General features: G+C 41.1%; 2 protein-coding genes across 2 annotated transcripts in view; one reads left to right on the forward strand and one right to left on the reverse strand.

Annotated features, from left to right (window-relative positions):
- syn2b (synapsin IIb) overlaps nucleotides 1-23,721 on the forward strand; it is a 71,626-nt gene that overhangs the window by 42,363 nt on the left and 5,542 nt on the right. The window contains exons 6-11 of the mRNA XM_076267905.1: nucleotides 10,297-10,359; nucleotides 10,555-10,697; nucleotides 17,721-17,795; nucleotides 18,382-18,484; nucleotides 21,661-21,813; nucleotides 22,367-22,433. Of these exons, the coding sequence (XP_076124020.1) occupies nucleotides 10,297-10,359; nucleotides 10,555-10,697; nucleotides 17,721-17,795; nucleotides 18,382-18,484; nucleotides 21,661-21,813; nucleotides 22,367-22,433 (604 nt within the window). The remainder of the gene's footprint in view (nucleotides 1-10,296; nucleotides 10,360-10,554; nucleotides 10,698-17,720; nucleotides 17,796-18,381; nucleotides 18,485-21,660; nucleotides 21,814-22,366; nucleotides 22,434-23,721) is intronic.
- LOC143103782 (metalloproteinase inhibitor 4-like) lies at nucleotides 205-8,197 on the reverse strand. Its single transcript, XM_076267599.1, has 5 exons — nucleotides 7,786-8,197; nucleotides 2,808-2,905; nucleotides 2,085-2,199; nucleotides 1,770-1,894; nucleotides 205-1,435 (listed from the first exon to the last, which is right to left on the reverse strand). Exons 1-5 carry the CDS (start codon nucleotides 7,916-7,918, stop codon nucleotides 1,238-1,240), a joined length of 669 nt encoding a protein of 222 aa, XP_076123714.1. The 5' UTR covers nucleotides 7,919-8,197; the 3' UTR covers nucleotides 205-1,237.

A 23,721-nucleotide genomic window follows, 5' to 3' on the forward strand; every position in this document is an offset into this window, starting at 1 on the left:
GTTCAGTCTTGTTCTTTGTTATGCATCAGACAGTGGCAAGAAATACTGATTATGATGTCATTACTTATGTAAGTGTTCCAGTGGCTGCAAGTGAGAATCTTCATGACAATCCAGACAAGAGAAGTTTATTTAGCCTCCCAGATAGGACATATACTTAGATATTTTGTGCATAAAAAAAGAAATCGAGCTTTAGTTTATTCCTTATTGTAAGTGAATATTTTTATTGAATGAAGGGACATAGTGTTAGTCTGGATGCTAGTCTATCTCTGCAAATGCGAGACACAATACTTTGTCTGTATGCTGAAAGAGCTAGCATCCAGGCTAGCATTGCACAGAAAATAAAGTATTGTTTGAAGAATATTTGAAATGTTTTTTTGAAAGTCCTAGTTAAACTTTACATACAATATTTTTGGTACGTATAGAAAACTATATTGACAGCAAAAGGAAACATAAATACCCATACAAACTTTTTGTATACAAAATCATTTCCTACATGGCTTCTACGCCTGCTTATGTTAAAGCAATGTATTAGCTTTTTGGCACAAGAAAAAAAACAAACCATCGCACAATGAAACAAGATCACAAGGCAAAATCACAGAAAGAAGTTATCAAGGAGGCTTCAATTTTAATCTAATGGGTGATTTCTATGCTAATCTAACTCTTTTGTGCAGAGAGTTAATGTCCAAATAATAGAAATATGCACATTTGTATACAGAATTCACACTGAAGTTCCAGGTGTCCAAAATATGCGCACACATTTAAGTGTGCATACTGTACAGAATTGCTGTATGCAGCGATGAGAAATGTTCATGGTTATGGCAATATTTTCATCCTCAAAACAGACTTTTTTCACAATTCCAGTGTTTCTATTGCACTCTGGGGAAAGTGTTCCACTGGAATGGATCTTTCTTTTAGAGCAGATTTGAAAAGACAAGAGGAAAACACCAAACTGTCACCATATATTACACTATTGAATCAAGCAAAGACAAGTAAAGTCAGCATGAAACCCTGACCAGGGCTGATGTAGATTTGAAACATCTGTCTTCTGATGGGCACTCTCTTTCTTACATTCATAATAGTGGCAAGGTGAACCCTGAACGTCTTCGAACACAGATCTTTGAAGCCGCTGAGTTCTGGAGATCAGAGCGAGAGATAAATAGAGATTGGAAAATAGAGACCCATGTGGCCCGCTGCCTCGCCTGGCTGATGGGTGAGAGTGGTGAGCGTGGCTTTGCCCTCAGGGGTCAGACAGGTCAAGCAAGTCCTTCTCAGGAGGAGGCCCACCCTGGTACCAGCCGCAAGAGCCGTCGGTGCGCTTGATGCAGGCATGCTGCCGGGCCTGTTCTCCACTGAGGCTGTTGTCCAGCACCCAGTCTGTCCACAAACACTCGTTATCGGTGGTCGTGGAACAGGGCACTGTGTAGCAAGGAGCAATCTGAGAGACAGGGCAGGGCCAATAGTTAGTCATTGGATTTGAATTAGTTTAGGTCAGATTTTATTTTAGTAAATAAAAAACATCAGCTTACATGACATATGTGGCATAATATCTTTTGTTCCCTTATTAATTATTATAAATAGCTAAGGGCCTTTCAGTCCATTATCAAGCTATGGCAACAGTTATTTAGTACTGTGCAGTACTTAGATGAAAACTAGTTATTTGAGAGATGACTTGATAGCTGTATAGTTGATCTCTGATGGGACATGAACACAGCCGTCCTGTGCAGAATAGCATTAAAGACTTAAAGGCAGCTGAAGATATGCAGACTTACTTTGCAGTCACAGCCCATTTGATATCTATAATTGAGATTCTTCTTTTGCGTTAGTGACAAGTTGTCCCATGGCTCAGTAAAGTCACAAAGTCCAATTGAGACTTTTCCATCTCTGCGGATATGCCCTGCAGAACGACAATGATGTTCCGAGTTAATAGGTACAAGTCTCTAAAGTCTAGCAGGATGTTGATCAGCAGAACTGACAAGCATTGATACAATTGTATTACTGTTTCAATGTGTGATATGTCATAATAGTGTACAGAAAAAAACAAGAACTAAAGAACTAAACAGAAACATGAGAAAGTGGAACTCTACCTGACAGTAGGTATTGAATTTTGTTATTGGAATCGAGCTTGACTCCGCAAAGAGAAGAGTACAGTGGAGTGTAGACGTACTGGATGTCCTTAACTTTATCAAAGCCTTTAAACATCTGCAAGAATTAGAAAGCATTATTATGTTATTATCTATCAACATTGTAGTAGATTCATTTTCATTATTCTGAAGCAGGAACATATTCATGAACATGGCAGAGAAGTGGCCTTGACAGCAGCCTGATTTATGAGGAAGGAGAAAGTAACTGAATTCAACATGACAGAGTGACATATCACCACTATGGCATGTATATAGGAAAGCTAGTGAAATTGTATTGCCTGTTATTCAATTATTGAGCGCTTGTGACATTTTCTTCATTTTCTCTTTCATTCAGGCTCGTTGACTAAATAGATTTGTAACCTTGTGGCTGTCTGCATGGGTTTAGATTGAATGAGTTGGGATGTGAGTGGAACAAGACAGGCGATGAGAAAAATCTCTTTAATTATTACTAGATGCAACGATAATGCCAAAGAAAGCCTGAGGTGTTTTTCTGATCTCATCACATCCCATATTGGTCACGCTGGGAGGCTTCATCATGAAAGTCAAAGCAGGAGGACATGGCAGTGAGTTAGTATCATACTGTATCTCATATTCACATACTGAGTCCAGGAAAGAGCAGAGACATTTAAAGTGGTTGAAATTCAGATGGCCAATCTCACTCCTTACCTTAATGAGTTTAATTTCATATTGGACCATCTTCATGTAAGGGGAAGAGGTATTGCTTGGAGACACAATCTTCTCTCCTGATATCTTTGCTCGAATCACTGATAAATTAAACATGACTTTTCATTAGTAAAGCAATGATAAGCATAGAAATGTTAAACACTCTTAAAAACATGTTATAGCAGTTTTTCCTCCGCTTAGTTTCAAACAAAAAGCATTAGCTGAAGTCAAGCAAGTCTGGTTTTCCAGAAATCTTGTGTTTACATTATTCAAATGCAAATATTCATAATCAACCATGGTGTCTATTGTTCTAACAGTGTTTCAAAGTGACCCCCCCCCCCCACACACACACACACACACACACACATACACACACATACAGTACACACACACACACAGACACATACACACAGACACACACACAGATTAATAGTCTGTGGGATGACCAGTGCTTGGGTAGGTTACAAGCTGTACCTGGCCATTTAACAGCACACACTGATCTGTGGCTGTGATGATATTTGATCATATGTGTGATTGTAACCAGAGACCTGAACGGCTATTAGACCGCTGGCACACTAAACCACACCGCTCCCCTGGCTGTTAATGGTTCCTCAACACTGGAGTATAAATCGGAACACGTTCTGCATCACAAGTACCTGTCTCTACCCTTTGGGTGCCCCAGCAGAAGAAAGGCTCACATTGTTCTAAAACAGGATTTCTGACTCTAGTAACCCTATGAAGCAGACTGCTGTTATCCATAGAGAACAAATCATGAGCGGAATGAAATATGCAAGAAACAAACAGGTATATCAAGCAAAGAAGCCATTTTTTGAGGTGTTTTGGGCTATGCTGTGTGCAACCAGAGGGTATTAGCTTACAATTACAAGCTCATATCTGTCATTCCAATCTCCTTTGTCCTTGACAGAGGCTGGAAAGCTCATCCAGCTGGGCAGGCCTCTCCCTGTGAGGCCTGCTGGTGACATATTCCCAGCACAGCTTGACTTTCACATCTCCAGCCCCACAGAGTCAGTGCTGTGCTGTCAGTTGTAACCCTTTAATGGGACCGTGCCAGTGACTGCTGGCTAGGAGCGTGCAACAAGGCTGTTATTTGCTGCGCTGTCTAGGTTTGTCAGGTGCCCAAATGATTTGCACTTGTATGTGGATAGCGAGGAGAGTACAAAATGTATCTCACTCTATCCCAATTTCAGCTGTATGTGGATAGAGAGTACAAAATGTATCTCACTCAATCCCAATTTCAGCTGTATGTGGATAGCGAGGAGAGTACAAAATGTATCTCACTCTATCCCAATTGCATCTGTATGTTTAGCAACGTACTGCATACCATTATTGAAACCAAACCGCATTAAACGTTCCCCTTGTTTTTATGTACAACTCTCGTGCAGTTTTCTGCCTGCCAATCTCAGGTGAATTGATTAGGTCTGCTTTATCAACACTGTCTGACTGCAAATATCTAGTTGCCCCCTGAACTCTGATTTCTCAAAATATGTCCTCAAAGACTTTCTCTCTCCTCTCCATATTTCTTTCCCATGTGATTACAGGAGTCTACTGTTCAGTTGTGAAGCAGCTCAGACACTACCTTGTCTGTTTCAAACACACACACACAGGTGTAAATATGCTGTATACTGCATTGCTAAACTTCCACTTTACAGTCACCCTACAGGAAAGGAATTATAACTATCTAACAGACATTTTACTTCAGGTAAAATGTTTGTTAATTATTGTCCTTATGTTGCTCTTGATGTTTTCATATTTGAACCACACACAATGTCATATTTGAACCACACACAATGTCAGACAGACTGGCATCTAAACATGTGCAAGCTGCAAGCAATGATTTTGCATATTGGTTAGGAATATAACTACTTTCTTACAATGTTCAGATAGATATATATTTTCACATAATATTGCAACAATGCAAACACATGTCACTCCCCTCACTTCAGAAACATTTGTTATTTTGTTATGATATCATTAGAAAAGGTATGCAGATTTGGGCAATTCCCCACAACATCTGCTTTACAGACGTGAACGCAGCAAAATGTGGGAAGATGAAGCTCTTAGTAGAGCATTTAAAGCATGCTAAGTTTGTGGCCAGGTGAAACCATGTGTGTCCCAAAATGTGTCTTGTGGTGTAGCGGCTGTGAGTCAGAGCCTCTGTAACCAGCACTGGTTCAAATCTGAGCAACTGCCAAACTTTACACCAGACACTTTCAATCTGCATGTATTAGTAATGGTGGCCTGCATAATGCTCATCTGGCATGTTAATGAGCCCTGTGCTCTCCTGTGGAGGTTTCATTATGAGCCTCTCGAGGGCTGTTGTCACACATTATTATTGGCAAATCACCTGCAGTGGTAGCACAGCCTCAGTGACTGCTGAAGAAGGGGACTAATACAGCATAGTGTTCCCTCGTGCTCTTGTTTCAATTACAAATAAAGACGAGTACCGTTAAAGCTAGAGCATGTCATGTTTTGTATCTTTGAGGACTGACAGAAATGACATAACTACAGACAAATACGTTTCTGTATATTTGCAAATCATACTTTTCTACTTGGTTTTCTTTTCTTGGGAGGATTACCTGCTAAATAGAGAGCAAGTGCAAGAGCAATTTCAACAACAATTCTCATCCTGAGAAATCCTTTACTCTTACACTAATCCCTGTCTTTGTTTACTTATGAAATGTTTGTATTTAAATCCAGCGTAAGATTATGCCGGCTGTGTTCTTATTACGACCCTTATGTGCTGGGACTACAGAGGGACGAAAGGTCTCCAGTGACTCAGTGGGGTTTTCTTCTACCAGTTATGTAAAAACGTCTAACACACAAAAAAGAGAAGGAACAGCCCAGGAAACTGATACATTAGCAGTAGTATACGCCATGGAAGGAGTAGGGATCTGTTGTCAAGGATCCATTCTCTTATCGAGGCTATTTGGCCCCAGATGGTAATGGAGACCATTAATTGTTATAAGATTTGTAGTTCATATTAGGTCATAACACCCAGTGTTTTTGTATCTATTGCAACATGTTTTAGCTGAAGTAGAATGTTCAGTTTGAGGACCTTTGAAGAATCAAAGGTTATGAAAATGCCTTACTGTTTTCTGTGTTGGCAGGTCTATGTCAGCGAGAAGCCTTAATGGGATATAATTCTAAAACATCCAAAACATCGTTAAGGCTTATGAGGCCACCATTTATTTCCCGCCTGTGTTTCATTCATCACAACAAATTATGCACTTGTGCAATTTGCAATCTCTCAATTCTAATCCATAAAGGTTTCTAGTAGCTTGGCTAGTGTTCCTTTTGGCTACAGCAAGATGGTAATATAAGAAAAAAGTTGCTTCATTTGATGAATAACAGATGTATTACCTTCACAATCACAATGAATCGCGAGCCTTGTCATGTTCACAAAGATATCCTGTCAAGGTCTTTAAAGTGACCAATTAGTATGCCGAGCACCTCGCCTGGCCTATAGAAATGCTAATGGCGTGGGACTTTTGAAACTCATGTAGTACATTTACTCTTTGCGCAGCCTGGACCCTCTCCAGTCAGTAGAACTTTAGCACTCTGAAACCCAAGGCTGGGCTAATGGCTCTCCTGGTTGCTCCTATTAAGATCCAAGGAGTATGGCTGACAGGACACAAACTAACAGTCGCCTTGGGTCACCCAAAGGGGTTCCTAGGCAGATTCCACAGACCTTGGGTTACAGTATTACACGAATTGTGCCAAACCTACTTCAGCGCAAAGCACTGCCCTCAAAAAACGGACCCAAATTCAGTTATGTGTTCAAATCAGTTCTCTTTTAGCCAGCCAATAGTGGTTAAAGCTGCAGTATGCCATGTTTTTATCATCTGTTTCATAGAAATGTGCTAAATATATATGCTATTTTTTTGCACTTTGTCCTGTAGGTTCCAGTACTTATTAAATTATTAAGATTATTAAATGATCTTGGAAGCATTAAAGAGGTACTGCCCTCTGAAGTCTGACAACGAGCCTAATACACTCGAGTTAGTCCAACATGAGAATTCCCGTGATTGACTTGCAGCAGTGTGAGGAGGACACACTGGGGGGTCAGCTGGCCTTGTTTGTTGTGGCTCTACGACTCTGTTCTAAGTTCTATTGTCAGAAAGAAAGTGCCATGTTAAATTCTTTCATTTCCATGCCAACTATTTTATCGGAAGTCCAGTTTCATTTCTCTTCCTAAAGGTGAATCGGAGGTGGATAAGCCTATATGTTTTCCAAATAAGCCATATTTTGTTGCACTCTGTACAGAAAACGAATAGCTGAAACTGTCGATCCAATTCAGCATAATATGTACACAGCTAGAGTCTGGCTTTTTACAATCTCTCTTTCTCTCTTTTCTTTATCCCCCCCTCTCTCTCTGACTTTTTGACATGTACACTGGGCTTTCCACTCCATGTGACGGACTCCAGCACTGTCCAACATGTTTCTGAGGACACAAAGTCAAATGGCACTGTTTATTTTGGCCTGCAAAGAGAAGAGGAGCTTGAGAATAGAAAATGACAGGGACAGACATGGAGAAAGGCAGAGAGAGGGTGGAAGGAAGGAAATCTAAGTGATCCAAGAGAATTTTGTATTTATTTCTAAAAAAAATTCAAATTTGAATTATCTTTAAAGCCGTTTATATTTTATCCACTCATTGAATTTTGGCCTTTTGATATTTCACAATTTATAACCAAATCCAATAGGCTGCTTGTAAATCCCTTGGGAATTCCACACAGTAACGACTGCTGAAAATACATTTTCAGCCCTTCAGCTATTTGCCATCACAACAGCCATTAGTCTGAAACTTTGCACGCTGGTCTCACATTATAGATGTACACTGATACTATTACTGTAGCCAACAAATCCTCAGCTAGATCATGCCCATGTCTCAAACAAACACAGCCCTCTCCAAATGGCCCGCAGGTGAAACGCAACTCAACCGGTGCAAGCGGCGTGCACTTACCGACGTCCGAGTAGCAGAAGTGCTGCTGTGGGTGTGCTGGGTGGCAGCTGCAGCCCTCCGCTGCCTTGTCCAAGCCCAGGGCAAGGAGCAGCACCAGCCCCAGCAGCACGCATCCGGGCACAGGGACTCCCATGTTGTCGCTCACGGCTGCCTGCCCTGCCACTGAGGATTAAGGTCCTGCAGAAAGTCTCCGAGGGTCCCTGCTGGAGTCGAGTGCACCAGAGAGGGAGCAGGGAGGCTGACTAGCGGCTGGTCGGTTGGCTGTGCTTGTAAAGATGGAAAGGATGAAGAAAATGGCAGTTTGCACCTCCAGTGCCCTGACTCTCTGCTGTCTGCACTCTTTTCTTCTCTGTCTCACTCTTTCTCTCTGTCCCTTCTCAGTCTCGCCCTCCTCTCTCTTTCACCTCTATCCTTCTCTCCACTCTGTATCCTGAGAGATTGAGACAGGGAACCCCTTATGTAGCTTTCATCTTTGTCCGTGGGAGGGACTGCCTCAACCAAAAAAAAAAAAGAGAAAAAAAAGAAGGGGAAAAACATGCCCCTCCTTCCCCTAGTCTCAGCCCCCACAGAATGGTCACCAGTTACATGAGCACCCTGTGCCTTGACTCACTAAGTACACACAGATCAAAAAAAAAAAAGTCATGAATGAACTCCAGACCAACACTGTGTTTTTCAACTAAACCATCAGCCTTTTGCTATTAGGATGTGTATGTCTACAGTCTTTACTGTCTTCGTTCCCACTGCTGTGCCGTGTTAGACAACAGCTTGGGCTGGGAACGCTCTGTTACTTTGAAACTTACTAGTGGATCATAAAGGCGAGGAAATATGATCTCCCTCTCACTCTGTCATTTGCTGTTAAATTGCATTGTTGGATGTCAGCCCTGTATCATTAGTTTTTTTTGTGCAGGTATGAGACAAACAACGCTGCAGGCATCACACCTGCCCAAAATATTATTGGCATGATTCACAGACAGACAGCCCAGGGTCACCCAGACGTACAAGTTTAAAATCATCTGATCAGGGGAGAACTTATGTCAGTTGTAAATACAGAATGCTGGCAGAAGGTGAAACAGTGTAGGGGGAATTGGTTTGGCAGTCAAAATACTGTATAGAAATACATACAAATACAATTACTGGAGTCAAAGTGACAACATGTATTGACTTACATCATTCCATATGCTGTAGGCCAGAGAGAGCTTTTGCTCAGGTACGTCTGCACACAGCATACCACTGGACTATGTTTTACACAGCTTAGATAACTGTCTTATGACACACATCACCAGTCCCATTGCTGCTTCTCTAAGCTCCTCTAAGTACTGTAGACCCACTTGTGGGTCATATAATGCCATAGCTTTATGCAATTTATCCTAGCCGGGCTTTATCTGTAAACACCAGATGAATGTTTTTCCTACACACACACACACACACACACACACAGACACACACACGCAAACACACACACACACACACACGCAAACACACACACACACACACACACACACACAACTCACCAATACCAACATCATTCACCAACATCATAATCCCTAGAAGATTGGTCAGAACCATAAATGAAACAGTATGATAGATGAGTAATCCAAATGATACAAAGGCAATTCTGATGGCTGTTTACACTTGGTTCCTGGTTCCACCTAATGTCAATAATTTATTGGACACATAGTTGATAGATCTAATAAGACATAAGGGAGTGCCTCCAGACTCTGAAAGGGCCCTGATTGCACAGATATCTAAAGGTTTCAAGTTTTGACGTTAGTCCGCTTTTTAGAAAATAGATAGCAGGACTTTCCACACCTTCCAAAGCATTTTGCTCTATCAAAACTGTGAATATTGAAATGTAAAGAAAGCTGTAATGTTTGCACTAGAGAAGTGGACATCCGCTTCAGAGGTCATCTGACCGCATATCAGCATCCCATATGCCCCGGTGTATTTGAAATTCTTATCCCATATGCCTGACCTGGTCTGACCACAAGAATGAATACAGCTGTGTGTGTGTGTGTGTGTGTGTGTGTGTGTGTGTGTGTGTGTGTGTGTGTGTGTGTGTGTGTTTATGTGCATGTATGTGCATGTGTGTGTATGTATTCTTGTATGTACAATCTACATCTGCCACCGGATGCTTTTGAGTCATAATGCTGACATACAACAGTATGGAGTTGTTTTAACAACTTGTTTTGTCTGAAAGACAAATCAAAAGCACATTACAATTACAAACATTAAAAAACATTAAGCTTTGCCAGGGGCTCTCTGCAGTTTAATTAGAGGTTAAATCTAGGTCTAAATCTAGAAAAAAAGAGAAAAAAGAAATGACTTTTTGAGATCCATGTAGAAAACAAAAAATGCCGCCACATTTCTTTGATGATCATGCCTGACAATGTGACTTACTATCAAAAATATTCCATGAATGTTTGGCTTTGCAGCTTGTATTTTGGTCCTGTGATCTGTAATTACATAATTACTGGCAGCGATTAATGCTGGAATAATGCTTTGTTTTTTCAGATATCCATGCCCACGTTCCCAGTGGTGGTCAAAATTGGCCATGCCCATTCTGGTATGGGCAAGGTAAGACAGTCTTTAAACTTGTGACTGTGCACTGTCATTATAGCAGATTCAAAAGGTTCACATATATATCACATTTAATTACATGTCAGTGTGGTAATCCAGTTATTTTTTAACAGTAGAATTACTTAGTTACTAGATAATATTACCATTTATTACTTCTCTAATACCTTCTCATTTGGTTTGCCTGGTTCTTAGGTAAAAGTGGACAATCATAGTGACTTCCAGGACATTGCTAGTGTGGTGGCTATAACCCAGACCTACACAACCACAGAACCTTTCATCCATGCTAAATATGACATCAGGGTCCAGAAGATTGGAGGAGACTACAAGGCTTACATGTATGTATGTATGAATGCAATTGGTGTGTGTGTGTGTGTGTGTGTGTGTGTGTGTGTGTGTGTGTGTGTGTGTGTGTGTGTTTGTGTATGTATGTGCATGTGTGTCTATGTATTCTTGTATGTACCATCTACATCTGCCACCGGATGCTTTTGAGTCATAATGCTGACAAAGTTATACAACAGTATGGAGTTGTTTTAACAACTTGTTTTGTCTGAAAGACAAATCAAAAGCACATAATTACAAACATTAAAAAACATTAAGCTTTGCCAGGGGCTCTCTGCAGTTTAATTAGAGGTTAAATCTTAGCGCTAATAGAAAAAAAGAGAATAAAGGAATGACTTTTTGAGATCCATGTAGAAAACAAAGAAATGTTTTAGTCGTAATTGTGAAGTTGAATACAGAAGAGTTTGAAAATAACAGAACAGAACAAATTACTCAGAACAAATGACCTTGAGTACCCAATCAGTTCATGTAGTCTCTATAGTGATGAACAATGTCACAATCGATGAAAAACCTTCAAGCTGCCTGGGTTATATCATGTAAACCATAGACTGTATATATATATATATACAGTCTATGATGTAAACAGTGTATTACATGTAGGACCATGTGACCGCAGCCTGTAAAGCCATGATCTAGAGCAGGTGTGTCAAACTCATATTAGGTAGTGGGCCAGATTTGTTGGAATGAGACCTTGTGGGGGGCCGCCACTGTCATGGGCATTATCATTTTTCTGCATGTGTATCAGAGTGTTGTTTGATGATATCACTTATGAGCAAACAAGTACAAATAATGTACTGCTGTCATATACTGCTCTTTCTCTCTTCAAATGCCCTACTTCCGTGTTGTGTATATTCCGAATGTGAATATCTTTTTTTCTAATTTTCCCTTCTTACCTAAAACATCTGGGGGGCCGTATGAAACCTGCTGGTGGGCCTGATCTGGCCCCCGGGCCTTATGTTTGACACCCCTGATCTAGAGTATCTAATCAGTCCATCTGGCCATTGTGGTAAATAACAATGCAAAGTTGTATGAAGACCCCTCAAGCCACATACAAGATATAGCGCATTATAGACTACATGTTACCTTGACCTTTGATCCTACAATTCTGAAAGTCCGTTGAGCCTTTGTATAATTTAACTGTGCAGTTTCATGAAGAACTTTCAACCCCTCTGGGAGACAGCGTGCAAACACTGTGTGAGATATATGACCTCATGTGACCTTAAACGTTGACCCCTCAGTCCATCTAGTTTTGTGGTGATTAACTGTGCAAAGTTTGATGAATTACCTTCAAACCCCTTGCGAGATATTGCGCAAACGTGTTATGGACGGAACTACACGCACAAACAATCGACTGGAAAACTGTGCCTATCGACCCGCTAATACATAATAATAATGAAATGACAAGGTAAGGCTTAATAAAAATGTAACATACAACCCCAAATCAAAAAAAGTTGGGATGTTGTGTAAAATGCAAATAAAACAATTTGTGATCATATACAAGTCTCGTAAAAACCCATAATTTAGCAGCAAAAAAGACAACATATCGATTTTGACTATTTCAAAATATATGTTCATTTTGAATTTGATGCCAGCAACGTGTTTCAAAAAAAGTTGGGACAGGGAATGTTTACCACTGTACTGCTTAAAGGGACACCAGCTAATGTTTTCATGTTAATTAATCATCTTCGTAAGTCGGTATATGGTTAAATGACTCATTACGGGGCGAATGACGGCTCTCTCGCCCGCCCCTACTGCCTGTGGAAGAATATCCCACTTGCAAGTTCGGTGTATCCTACCCGCCGACCGAAGCAGGATCAGTTTACAGCACAGAGGCAGGCTAATGAAACGCTAGAGATTGTTGCAAACGTGTGTATAATGGCGAAGAAGCAGCGAAAACCCTTGACGGAAGACGCAAAGAAAAGGAAAAGAGCTTCAGACCGAGCGAGGGGGAGTTTCGTAGAGAAAAAGCATCAGGCTTGCCTGGTGTCCCTTTAAGCTGTTCATTTAACACAATTCTGTAAGTGTTTAGGAACTGAGGCCAGCTGCCAGAGTTTTGAGAATGAAATGTTGTCCCATTCCTGCCCGATATAGGATTTCAGTTGCTTAACAGTATGGGATATGCTTAATCATGTTTTTCATTCCATGATACACCTAATTTGACAGGTCTGGACAGCAGACAGGCCGTTTTAACACCTGGACTCTTTCTCTATGGAGAAATGCTGTTTAAATATGTGCAGTTCATTTTGGCAGTGTTTTCCTGAAATATTCAAGGTCTTCCCTGGAAAAGACATTGCCTGGATGGCAGTATGTTGCTCGAAACCTGTACATTATTTAGAATTGATTGTGCCTTGCCAGATGTGCAAGATGCCCATACTGTAGGCACTAATGTACCCACACCGTCATAGATGTTGGGTTTGAAACTGAGCACTAAAACAAGTTGGATAGGCCCTCTCCTCTTTAGTCCAGATGAGTCCATCATTTCCAAAATTAATTGCAAATTTTGATTGGTCTAACCACAGGCCCAGATAAGATGGTGGACGGTATTTCTGTATCATGTCTAAATACAAGTACAATTGTGTGGTAAAGTTTAGACTAGCATTTCTGAATTGAGTATCAAACTGTGCTCATAGACAATGGTTATCAGAGGTTTCCATACAATTCTTTTCTTTACAGAAACAGGTCTGTGCAGTTTTAATGCAGTTTTAATGCAAAACACCATGGCCATCCAATATTGTTTTTCAGCTCTATCCCTTGTTTGCAGAGAATATTTTACTGTATTTAATTGTACTTCACAATCTCATGCATTAAAGCATTAAAATTACATTATTTTAGCATTTGTCCAGACAGGTTTACACAGAGTGATGAATACCCCTACATTTCTACCCTTTACATTAGGAGACTGCCTCTTTGCAATGCTCGTTTTCATACCCTATCATGTTGCCAATTAGGGGTGTAAATCGGAGTCTTCATGACGATTCAGTACAATATCGATTTCTTAAGCCAATGATTCGATTATTTTCGATACTTCAGAATTCCCCACGATACGATTCGATACGATTCAATACTCAATATTTTTACATGATATCTATGAAGTTTCAAATAAATCAACAAAAGTTTGGAATGTAGGAGCAGGTATCTAAAGCCTTTGTTCTCTGTGACACAATTAAATACAGCCTCATGTCTTTGCATATAAAAAAAAATGCAATGGCCTTGCAAAGTGCTCGACAACTTTTGAGTGAAAAACGTTGTCATTGATGTGGCAGCTAGGCTTGGAAGCCTGTGCTCTCGCCTTTAATACCATAGCACCTTTTCAGGTGTGCGGATAGATTTGACGTAGCCGCAGTATCTTCTCTCACACTGACAGTCTTTCTCTTTGCAAACGGCAACATCTCTTACCACTGCTTCATCTGTTTTTCTGAAGCCAAAATACTTCCACACCCATGACTTGACGCCGACTGGAGTGTGTAAAATTTCACTTTCATTGCCAGAACGCTCTAACAGTACCATCGCTCTTGAAAGTCAGACTCAACAAAACAATGTGTGAAATGTAAGTAACGAATGCGTCTGAAGCTTTCTTTTACTGTCTATGGTCTGAAGTGGTGTGAAGTATAAGTGAAGTAGAAGACAATAATGAGGTTAGCGCCACCCGTTGCTTAGGAGTAGGTAGTGCGCTTACATCGGAGCCATAGACAGAAAAAGAAAGGTCGGAGCTAATGCTGAAAATAGATAGGCAAACAAACAGGTGGCAAAATAAACACATTAATCGATACTCTTGCGGACGAATCGATGCATTGAATCGTCGGCTGCATAATCGATGCATCGATACGAATCGATTAATATTTACACCCCTAGCTATAACATCAGAATGTCAGCTCAAACTTGGATACCATGTAGAGATTTGCTGCTATTTCAAAACTCGGGAGAGGCTTAGCCTACTGTACAGAAGAATGCTTCATAACCTAGTGTTTGGTAAGGTCTGCTGGTTAATCTGATGGTTTGCCCTGTATTGTGAAGCATTCATGAGATATACCATCAGTACAACTGGATGGAGATGGTGTATGTCCAACGTTAATTTTCTCGCAAACCGTTTATCACAGCACCTAGCCTGAGCATTCAACAGAGAATACGGAATGTGAATTTGGATGCATATTATTACTATATATTTTTAGGGGGGCTTTTGATCATCTTAGGGTGGCTTCAAAATAGGCCTAACAAAGTCCCTGATATGTTGTCTATGTCCTTTTTGCAACTAAATATGAGTTTACGAGATTTAATAATAATTTCCTATGGTAAAGTCTGTGGAAATGGCAACTTACAGAAAGAGCTCAGAAGGTCTGCGAGAGAGTCCTCATGCACTTTGTGATTTGATAGAGATAACCCTAAGTGAGGGAACATGCCTGAAGGTCTGTGAGTCAGCCAGTGTGGACAGTGGGAGTTTTCTTCTTAGGTTTTTTTCACTCTTATGAGTGCCTGTCCTGTCATGCAATGTTGGGAAAAATATTTCACCTCTGTTCAAGGAATTTGAACACACCTATGATGTCACCCATTCATTCTAGTGAATCAAGGAGTCAAGCATTTCAAAGATTCTACGTTATCGGATCTCACCAAAGGATTGTTCCGATGTCTATTATCTGTTAGAAGATCTAAGGAAGCGAGATGTGTATGGGGTCAGGAGGGTGTATGGGGTCAGGAGTTCACTGAGGTAGAGGAGAACAGGGCTTTGAAGGTGTGAAAAGGATCATTTTGAACTTGATATAGGAATTGTAGTAAATATAGGTTGGAGAGCACTGGGATGATGATATGGGCAGAGCACCTAGTGTGGGAGAGAACCCTAGTTTTTGGAGAGACTTAGCAGGGACACCAATGACAATTTTTGGTGTTTTGACGTTTTTGAAGGAGGGAGGGCAATAGAAAGGGAATTACAATAATCAATACGGGACATGATGAATGCATGGACCAGAGTTTGTGTATCAGTGACAGACAGAAGTGAGCGAAGACAAGAAATGTTACAGAGGTGGAAAAAGGCGGCTTTTGTGAGGGACTTAACATGGAAATCAGAGTTAAGTGCTGAGTCGAATAACACACCAAGATTTCTGGTGAGGCAAACAGCTTCTATGTAATTAGGGCTGAGGCTCTGGTTGTTGCATCATGGGACATGAATGATCCGAGGGCATCCCGAGGTTCCGAGGGCCTATTGGGAAGTTGCCCCTATGTTGAGCTAGGGGATGTTTATTCCTCCATGTCTGGGAGGATGTCACGTGAGGCTGCAAACCTGCTGGAAGGGCATGTGTTCCACGTAACCAACGCTCTGAAGCCCTGCATTTGTTGTTTTGCCAACTCTGGGTCCAATGCTGCAAGATTTACAAGAACATTGGGTTGGATCCACAGGTAAAGTTATCAATTGCCCCAAATCATACCTACAAGAAAGGAGCTTATTTGCCATCAGCGACTATACCTCCTACAGTACACCAACCTCCTCAACGCCCTGTGGTGTTATCTGGGGGTCGATCTTGGGGCCACTATTAGTTAACTTTCACTTGCTCCCACCTGGACAAAGTTTGATTTTGCTATGCTGATGACATTAAATTTACTATTATTCTTTGCTTTTGTTTATGTAGCCCATTGAATTGTGTATGAAATACGTCATAAATAATCTTGTCTTGCCTAGGTTTATCCTAAGAGCCCTGAAGCTCACAAACATGGTCATCAAGTGGTGGGAGGCAAATTGCTGTTCTAGAGATATTGAACAAATCAAATCTAGAAGAGCTACCAATCTACCATGCCAGTTTGAGGTGGAATAATTTAATGAACCACGTAAACTGGGAGATAATTTGGGGGCCAGGGTAATTCCCTAATCTCTGTGGTAAGTATCATGGGATCATTATAGACCACAGTGTCCCCATCACAGCACTGAGGTACTGGGATTTTTTTGCCAGATGGAAGATTGCCACCTACTAGCTGCCCACCAACACCACTTCCAGATTAAATCGTTTTTCCCCAGGAAGTCTCCAAGTACTAACCAAGGCCACACCTGCTTCGCTTCAGTAATTCAGCAGAGACAGGGAATCTGTTGGTCTGGTGGGTCTAAGCATTTCAATAATGACCTTTCCTCTTGAATGACTGAGAAAATAAGCCCACTATTGTCTTTGGAGAAAGCCATCACTTTTACTGACTGATCAGTGATGACAAATTCCACAGCAGAAGTCTAATAACCAGGAAATATGTAGTCCTTTTAATTTGGCCTAACCCATTGTGAGGAACCGAGGTGGCCACCTCACATTTAGGGAGGTGCTCTAAGATGGTGTTGAGGGAAGAAGGTGGCAGGAGACAGCAGGTCAACACAAAAATATAGATTTATTTTGTCCATTAACAGGCAGATCCAGGAAGCACAATTAGAGTCCAAACATGAAATCCGGGGATCTTCAGTAGACAAACGAACATTTACCGTGCCATTAAACTAGACACCAGGAACCTACTCTTTCTAGGCTCCCTGTCCAAGCAAGGCACCCTTGCAACTTTTGACCTACTTTCCCCTTGCCTCACAACAAGCAAGGGTTAGTTTCACATAAAAACAAACAAACAAACAAACAAACAAACATTTAACTCTACAACTTCCCTGGCCCTGGATCTCTAGCTCTTCCATGTGTCTGTTTCTCCTGTGTTTCCAGTCTATTCTCCCCTGTGTGAAATGAGCCCGCCTTTAAATAGACCAGCCAATTACCCAATCAAGTCATTGGGCTAAACCATGTTAGAGGGGTAATGGTCTGTACCAATATCCAACATGACACTAAGTGCAGGTTGGTGTTTTCAAAATCAAAATAGGATAACAAAATGTATAATGACTGATACATGTATTGTGACTGTATGCATTATAAGGTAAAATTCAATATTCACATTGATAAAGGGCATTATTTTTAGGATAAATTAAAATTGAGTAGAAACAGTGTCGCAAATGTTTTGTTGTTTTTGTTCATAACCAACTGTATTACATTACATTACATTTTTCTCTTTTGTAACAGGAGGACCTCCATATCAGGAAACTGGAAATCAAACACGGGTTCTGCCATGTTGGAACAAGTGGCCATGACTGATAAGTGAGTTGCTTTTATGTACCAAAGCCTGGAGCTCAGGTCCTGCATTGACATTGTATGATGTATGAACCCAAGCAACTACATGAAATGTTGTATTCTGTTGTAGATCTCATACTATTCAATTTAGTACACCAGCTCACACGCAGTCATGGTCTGACTTATACTTACAAAGCTCACAATAATGAAGAGCAAACACCTGAGGAAAGACCAGTGATGACCCAATGATACCACGCCGTGTGCAGAAAACCTGTGATGACCCAATGATATCACGCCGTGTGCAGATTGTGTCGCGTTCAAGCTTGGCCCCTGCGGCATCATTCAGGCACCATATAATTAGAACCATATAGCTGCTTGGCATATATTGCCAAAAGCCAAATATCAAGCTGCCTGGACTCCATGGGCATTAATTTCTGTCTTTGCCATTCTATAAGCAAGAAATGACTGAGCGGCAAAAAATGCTAATGCAGATAGGCCTGCAGTCCTGAATTGTAAGGACTGACTTGTCGGAATTGTTGATTTTCTCAGTATTGACACTGTTAAAATCATGATGTTGAGAGATATCTCTGATGCCAAGTCCTCTTCAATACAGGTATAAGCTGTGGGTAGATACTTGCTCTGACATCTTTGGAGGTCTGGATATCTGTGCAGTAAAAGCCATACATGGAAAAGATGGGAAGGACTACATCACTGAGGTGAGCACAATCAGTTCACCATCACAAATTAATTAAGTGTTACATCAAAATGACGGTAACAATACAGTCATGTTAAAGGACGGTTGTTGTTTTTTCATTCTCTTTCCTCCTCCCTTTTTTGAGTTTTTGGTAGACATGACGCTGCCTCTACAATCCCATTGCCATCAGAGAAAAAGAGATATTTTAAAATGATGACTAAATAAAAGGAAGGTTTAATTCCGTTTCAAATTACAGCTATATTTTAGTACACATTGCGAGCATCCATGAACACACCACAAGTGTGTGGTCACGCAATCCACTCAAATCCAACATGGAAAAGGAAGGGCCAGTGAACCACAGTGACTGTGGATGATGCACTCAGCATGTCTCATTGGGACATGGGTGTTTTTATGAGTGTGCCCACAATGACACATGCCAGGTTTGCTGATCCCTGTTCATTAAGAGTTGGGTCATTCCACGTCGATTCAACCAGGGCCCACGCACTTAGGTCTCAAACAATTCTGAAAAAATTACTACCAGGTGTACCTATGTTACCCAGGAGACACACTGTAAAATTACTTTTATGTAAGATCAATACTTTCCAAGATACAGCCAGTTTTGCAGGGGGAGGGGGCTGTCGATTTTGTTCGGCCTCTTTTTTTTGTCAAAGTTCACAAGCCCAAAGCACAAGAACTAAACCATGTAAGAGGCTCAAATGTTGCATGCTGGTACATGGATCTTACATACATGGATCTTACATGGTAGCTATGGTGGGGACGGACATATTATTATTTTAGTTCTAACTCAATATTTCATTAGTGAATGTTCAGAATAGGAACACCTCATGTGTTGGCAAGCTGAAAACCTGGATATATGGTATTTGCATAGGAGAATGAACAAATGATGGCTTTACTTTTTTCTTCATTCCAACCATTTAGACTCTTCTCCATCAGGAGCGATTACTGTATTTCAGGAGGAAGAAAGAAGCAATTCGGGACTTTACAATCTACATACAATTTTTGCCAAAGTGTGAAATTTAATTTTACATTATTGAAATGTCCTTATTGTATAAAAACCTCTCTCATCGCAGTTGACATGTTCTTTGGTGCCTGTTCAAGACCACAGACCACTAGCCAGCATCCTGAAATGATTGTAAAGGCTTCAGCCCTCTGATGGAGATTAGTTAAAAAAGTCAAAATACAGAAAAATGTCTTTTCTGTCTTCGTTGCACCAACCATGTCATCCTCACATAGAGATGGAAAAAGATCAGACAGAGGATTGTCCAAATATGGGGATGATTACACAGGGATAAGATGGCTATCTGAAATGTTGTCCTATGACCACAGTGATGCTACATTTTCCAGAAGTGGTGGCTTTGATTAAGCCGGATGTTTGTTGTGGACTTAGTCTTGCATTTATACATGACAACACAAACCAGTGATGATACATTCAACTCAGTGGAAGAGTTGAGACACACCTTGATGCCATGTGCATTATATTAGGGATTTGATTTTTGTTATTTGATTGTTATAAGTTGCATCATACATAGTGGTATGTTGGTCTTAAGGAGGCACATAACCATTAATTTGGGGTGTAGCTCCACTTAGTGAAAGTTGTAAATGCAAAAATCAGGCACTTCAATCATCAATATGTATGATGAGGAGGTGTGAACTGCACACAATTTATCATAGGATCCCTACAACCTGCCAATAAATTCTGCCCATAGGGGGCGCTGCAATCAACACATCTCACTGTCTCAAGATTGCATGTGCCATATTGATGGTGCTGCCACATGAGACAGTGTGGGTTTTGGAACCCTTATTTGAGAAATTGTTTAATTTATTCTGAAATTGCCTGTATGAAAAGCATGTAATAGTGGGTCAGGCATACTCTTACCAGATAAAACAAACATGGCTGTCACAGAGGGAAGTGGTTGTGCCCCTACTCTGGCCCAGCTGAATCCCTTTTTGGTTGCCACCATGACAGAGGGCTTCCATCCTTTCAGATCTTCATCTGTGTCTGCCCTGCACATGCTGAAGTACTCTGTGGCTTACCCACACACCCTCCCACACTGAAGCCCATTCATTCTGCTGCTGGTAGATTGTCAACGTGAGAAAGCTTTTGTTGAACATGCAGTCATAATTCTTTCCTTATGTCCTTATAAGGGCAGAGGTGTTTTGCTCATTGTACTGTATGTCACATCTTCATCATCAATCTGCTTGCAAAAGGCCTGTTATTTGCCAATGTAACTATAGGACATCACTACTAATCAGAACATACAGTATGTGAAATGTGCCATGATCAATTGACTACCCCATTAATGTTATAGTCCTGCAGTAATAGACTCTAAGAAAGAGGAACAGTATTTCTGGTGTTGTGAGGATAGTGAAATACAAATTATCTGTACCTTCTTATGGTCTGTACCAAGTTTTGCTTCCTTTCCAGAAACTGCCTTGAAATTACATGGCCACTCTGTTGCCATGGCAGCACCGATGAGCATTTTTAATGTTTTCACAATACCCAGACTGCCACTGAAGCCTCTAACAAAGGAAATCCTGGTGTACATATTTCCGCTATGGGTATACTACTAGAATGATATCAGATTCACTTCATCCAATCTGATTTGTTTAAAACATCTGACCTTGCAGTATGAGGAGCAGGGGCGCCGCTGGGGGTCGGGGGAGGGGTGCGGGGGGTTATTAGGACGATTCTAAGGGCCCGACACTGACAGGGGGCCCCCAGAGAGCCCCCCCAATAATACTATAGATTATCGGGGGGCCCAGAATTGTTGATGAGTTCAGAGTTCAGTACTGTGAGATTTATTGATCACATACACAGTTATGTCAGTATATAACAAGCAGTGAAATGTAAGCCTGAGTGAGCCAAGAGGAGTGACATGACTTCAATTTGTGGGTTTGGTAAGTTCCACTGACTGTAACTTTTTGCTGTGATCTCTAGTTTGGGACATAAACTACTTGCTGATCCAGTCATTTTCAACATACTTTGTGTCAACACATATTAGCTGTTCCCTAGTCGAATTCTTTATTAGTCAAAGACTGACACCTGACTCAGAGAGGCTACTCTTATAATCTGCCTCTCTTATCAGCTACAGTTGTTGACCCAGTCCTCCCAGCAGTTACCACATGCTGATCTCCACTTCATCAGGAGTGAGGTTTCTGTTCATCATTGCTGTCTAGGTGGTTGGATCCTCTATGCCTCTGATTGGAGAGCACCAAGGTGAAGACCGGCAACTCATTGCTGATGTTGTTTTAGCCAAGATGAACCAGGCAGGGAGCCGAGCCCCCGCACGGCCTCCTCAAAGGCCCATCCCCCCAGCCCAGCCCCCAGAGGTAATCACCCCCTTCTGCAATCTGTAGGTTCGCTTAATGGTGCATCATGGGAGATGAGTAGAAATGGATTTCTTGGATATCCTTTGCTTTAGGCGCCCTCTGGTGTTTATGTTCAACCACTCCAAATCACTGACACTTAGCATCTGTGCTATCAGGATTTATTTTTGCTTACTTTAAGTTAAGGTCGGTAAGTACGAATTTATGATTGATTTTAAAGTAATTTTAGTATGATGAACCTGAACTTCAAGTTCATGCATGACCTTTACATGAATAATGCCTGCAAAAGACTCCAACCTGGGCCTCATATTTCTGGAGGATTTTGTAGCATTAAAATTAAATGAATGCAAATGCTTATACTAAAAAATTTCTTTTTTGACACCTTTGGACCTACAACTAGTATTTTTCTTCATAATTCCTGTTTCCAGGCTGTAGCCAGTCTGTTTGATTCTGCTCTCTGGCTTTCCTCTCTTGAGCTCATGAACTCAGCTCTAATCTGCTCTCTGCTCCGAGTGCTTTGATGTTGGGCTGACTATTCGTCTCTGCCTTCTCACAGGGAGCCCCAGCAAAGGAGACTGTAACGGAAACCGCCAAGATCCCTGGGCAGCGACCACCACCACAAGGTTGTTTACAGTACATTCTCGACTGTAATGGCGTTGCTGTAAAACCCAAACAAGTCCAGGCACAAGTCCAGACACAGTGAATTGAGCCTACAGTGACACCAGAGTAGTGGTTCATTCAGTTCAAGGAAGGAAGAGTTGCCTCAGATTTCACTGTCTAGATTACAGCACGGGAAGGTGTAGCTAGTGATGATTATAATTCTGCCAGGGCTGTTTAATGCCGTGTTGGAATGTATTGTTAACTTGTGTTGGTTTGCTTGATTGTTTGCTTGTGATGGCTGCCTGCTTTGTTTTCTTTCTCAGTGGACACAGTGTACATCTCATTTTGCAGGGCTTTTGTCAGTGATATAATGCACTGACTTGATAAACAACACAAAACTAACTGTGCCTACGCAAAGATCAGTGCTGCTGTCAATGTGCAGAATTGTGTGGGAATTGTGCAGTGTTTGTTTGGTGAATTAGTTGTTCTTTTATCTTTTTCTTCACAAGGCCTTGCTTTCATGTTGTGTGCATGTGTGTGTCAGTTTGTGTATATGGGTGTTTGTAAGTGATGACAGTGATTTATTACTTGATACAGATTTGTCTATTTTTGCATGAAATGTAACTGCTGAGGAAATGTACTTGAAAATATGTTTACAATTGGGATACCAGAATGTACGCACAAAAGCTCCTTTAATATAATTTACAAGGAGCATGAGATGTTGGTGGAGAATAATCTGTGATTAAAAAGAATACTTGAAGATGGTAATGAATTACCGTAAAACTTCAAATAATCGCCGAGTCCCAAAGAGACGCCTGTCTCTTTTAAACGCCTGGCGTGGCTACAGGTTTGGGTTATAGGCCGGTGTCCAGTAGAGGCCTGTTTTTTAGTTTCGAGTTGTATTTAATCTTCTAAAACCCGTCAGATCGTCTGTTTAAAGCCCAATTCACACCTAAGATTCGCAATGACACGAAACCATTACAGAAAGGAGTGTGAATTAGATGTTGCACGTCGTTTCAAGCCGTAGCAAAGCATTCACCATGTCTGGTCACAGTTGCAAGGTTTTAGAATGTTGCATCAAGTTGCTGCTCATCTCGTCGCAAATCTTGGGTGTGATTTGGTCTTAAGTATGGCGCAGACTGCGCACGTTATGATCAGATGGCATTGAAAAACTGCGGTGGGGAAAAGCTAGAGTTCCAAATTGTATAACTTGGAATTGTATAACTTTTTTCAATATGAACTATGCCTATATGTCCGACTTCGTCATCGTTCAATTCATCCCTTGTGTTTAAAATTTGTGGATAGGCCGAT

Source organism: Alosa pseudoharengus, unplaced genomic scaffold, assembly GCF_046254945.1.
Source record: "Alosa pseudoharengus isolate Yale_2024_CS ecotype anadromous, Long Island Sound unplaced genomic scaffold, YU_APseudo_1.1 YU_APseudo_1.1_scf_5, whole genome shotgun sequence".
Taxonomy (NCBI): Eukaryota; Metazoa; Chordata; class Actinopteri; order Clupeiformes; family Clupeidae; genus Alosa; species Alosa pseudoharengus.

Coding starts and splice junctions, on each gene's coding strand:
- LOC143103782 (XM_076267599.1), bottom strand. CDS start 7,918: ATGGGAGTCCCTGTGCCCGGATGCGTGCTGCTGGGGCTGGTGCTGCTC. Junction 2,906..7,785: donor CTTCTGCTACTCGGACGTCG/GTAAGTGCACGC, acceptor TTAATTTATCAG/TGATTCGAGCAAAGATATCA. Junction 2,200..2,807: donor ATGAAATTAAACTCATTAAG/GTAAGGAGTGAG, acceptor TAATTCTTGCAG/ATGTTTAAAGGCTTTGATAA.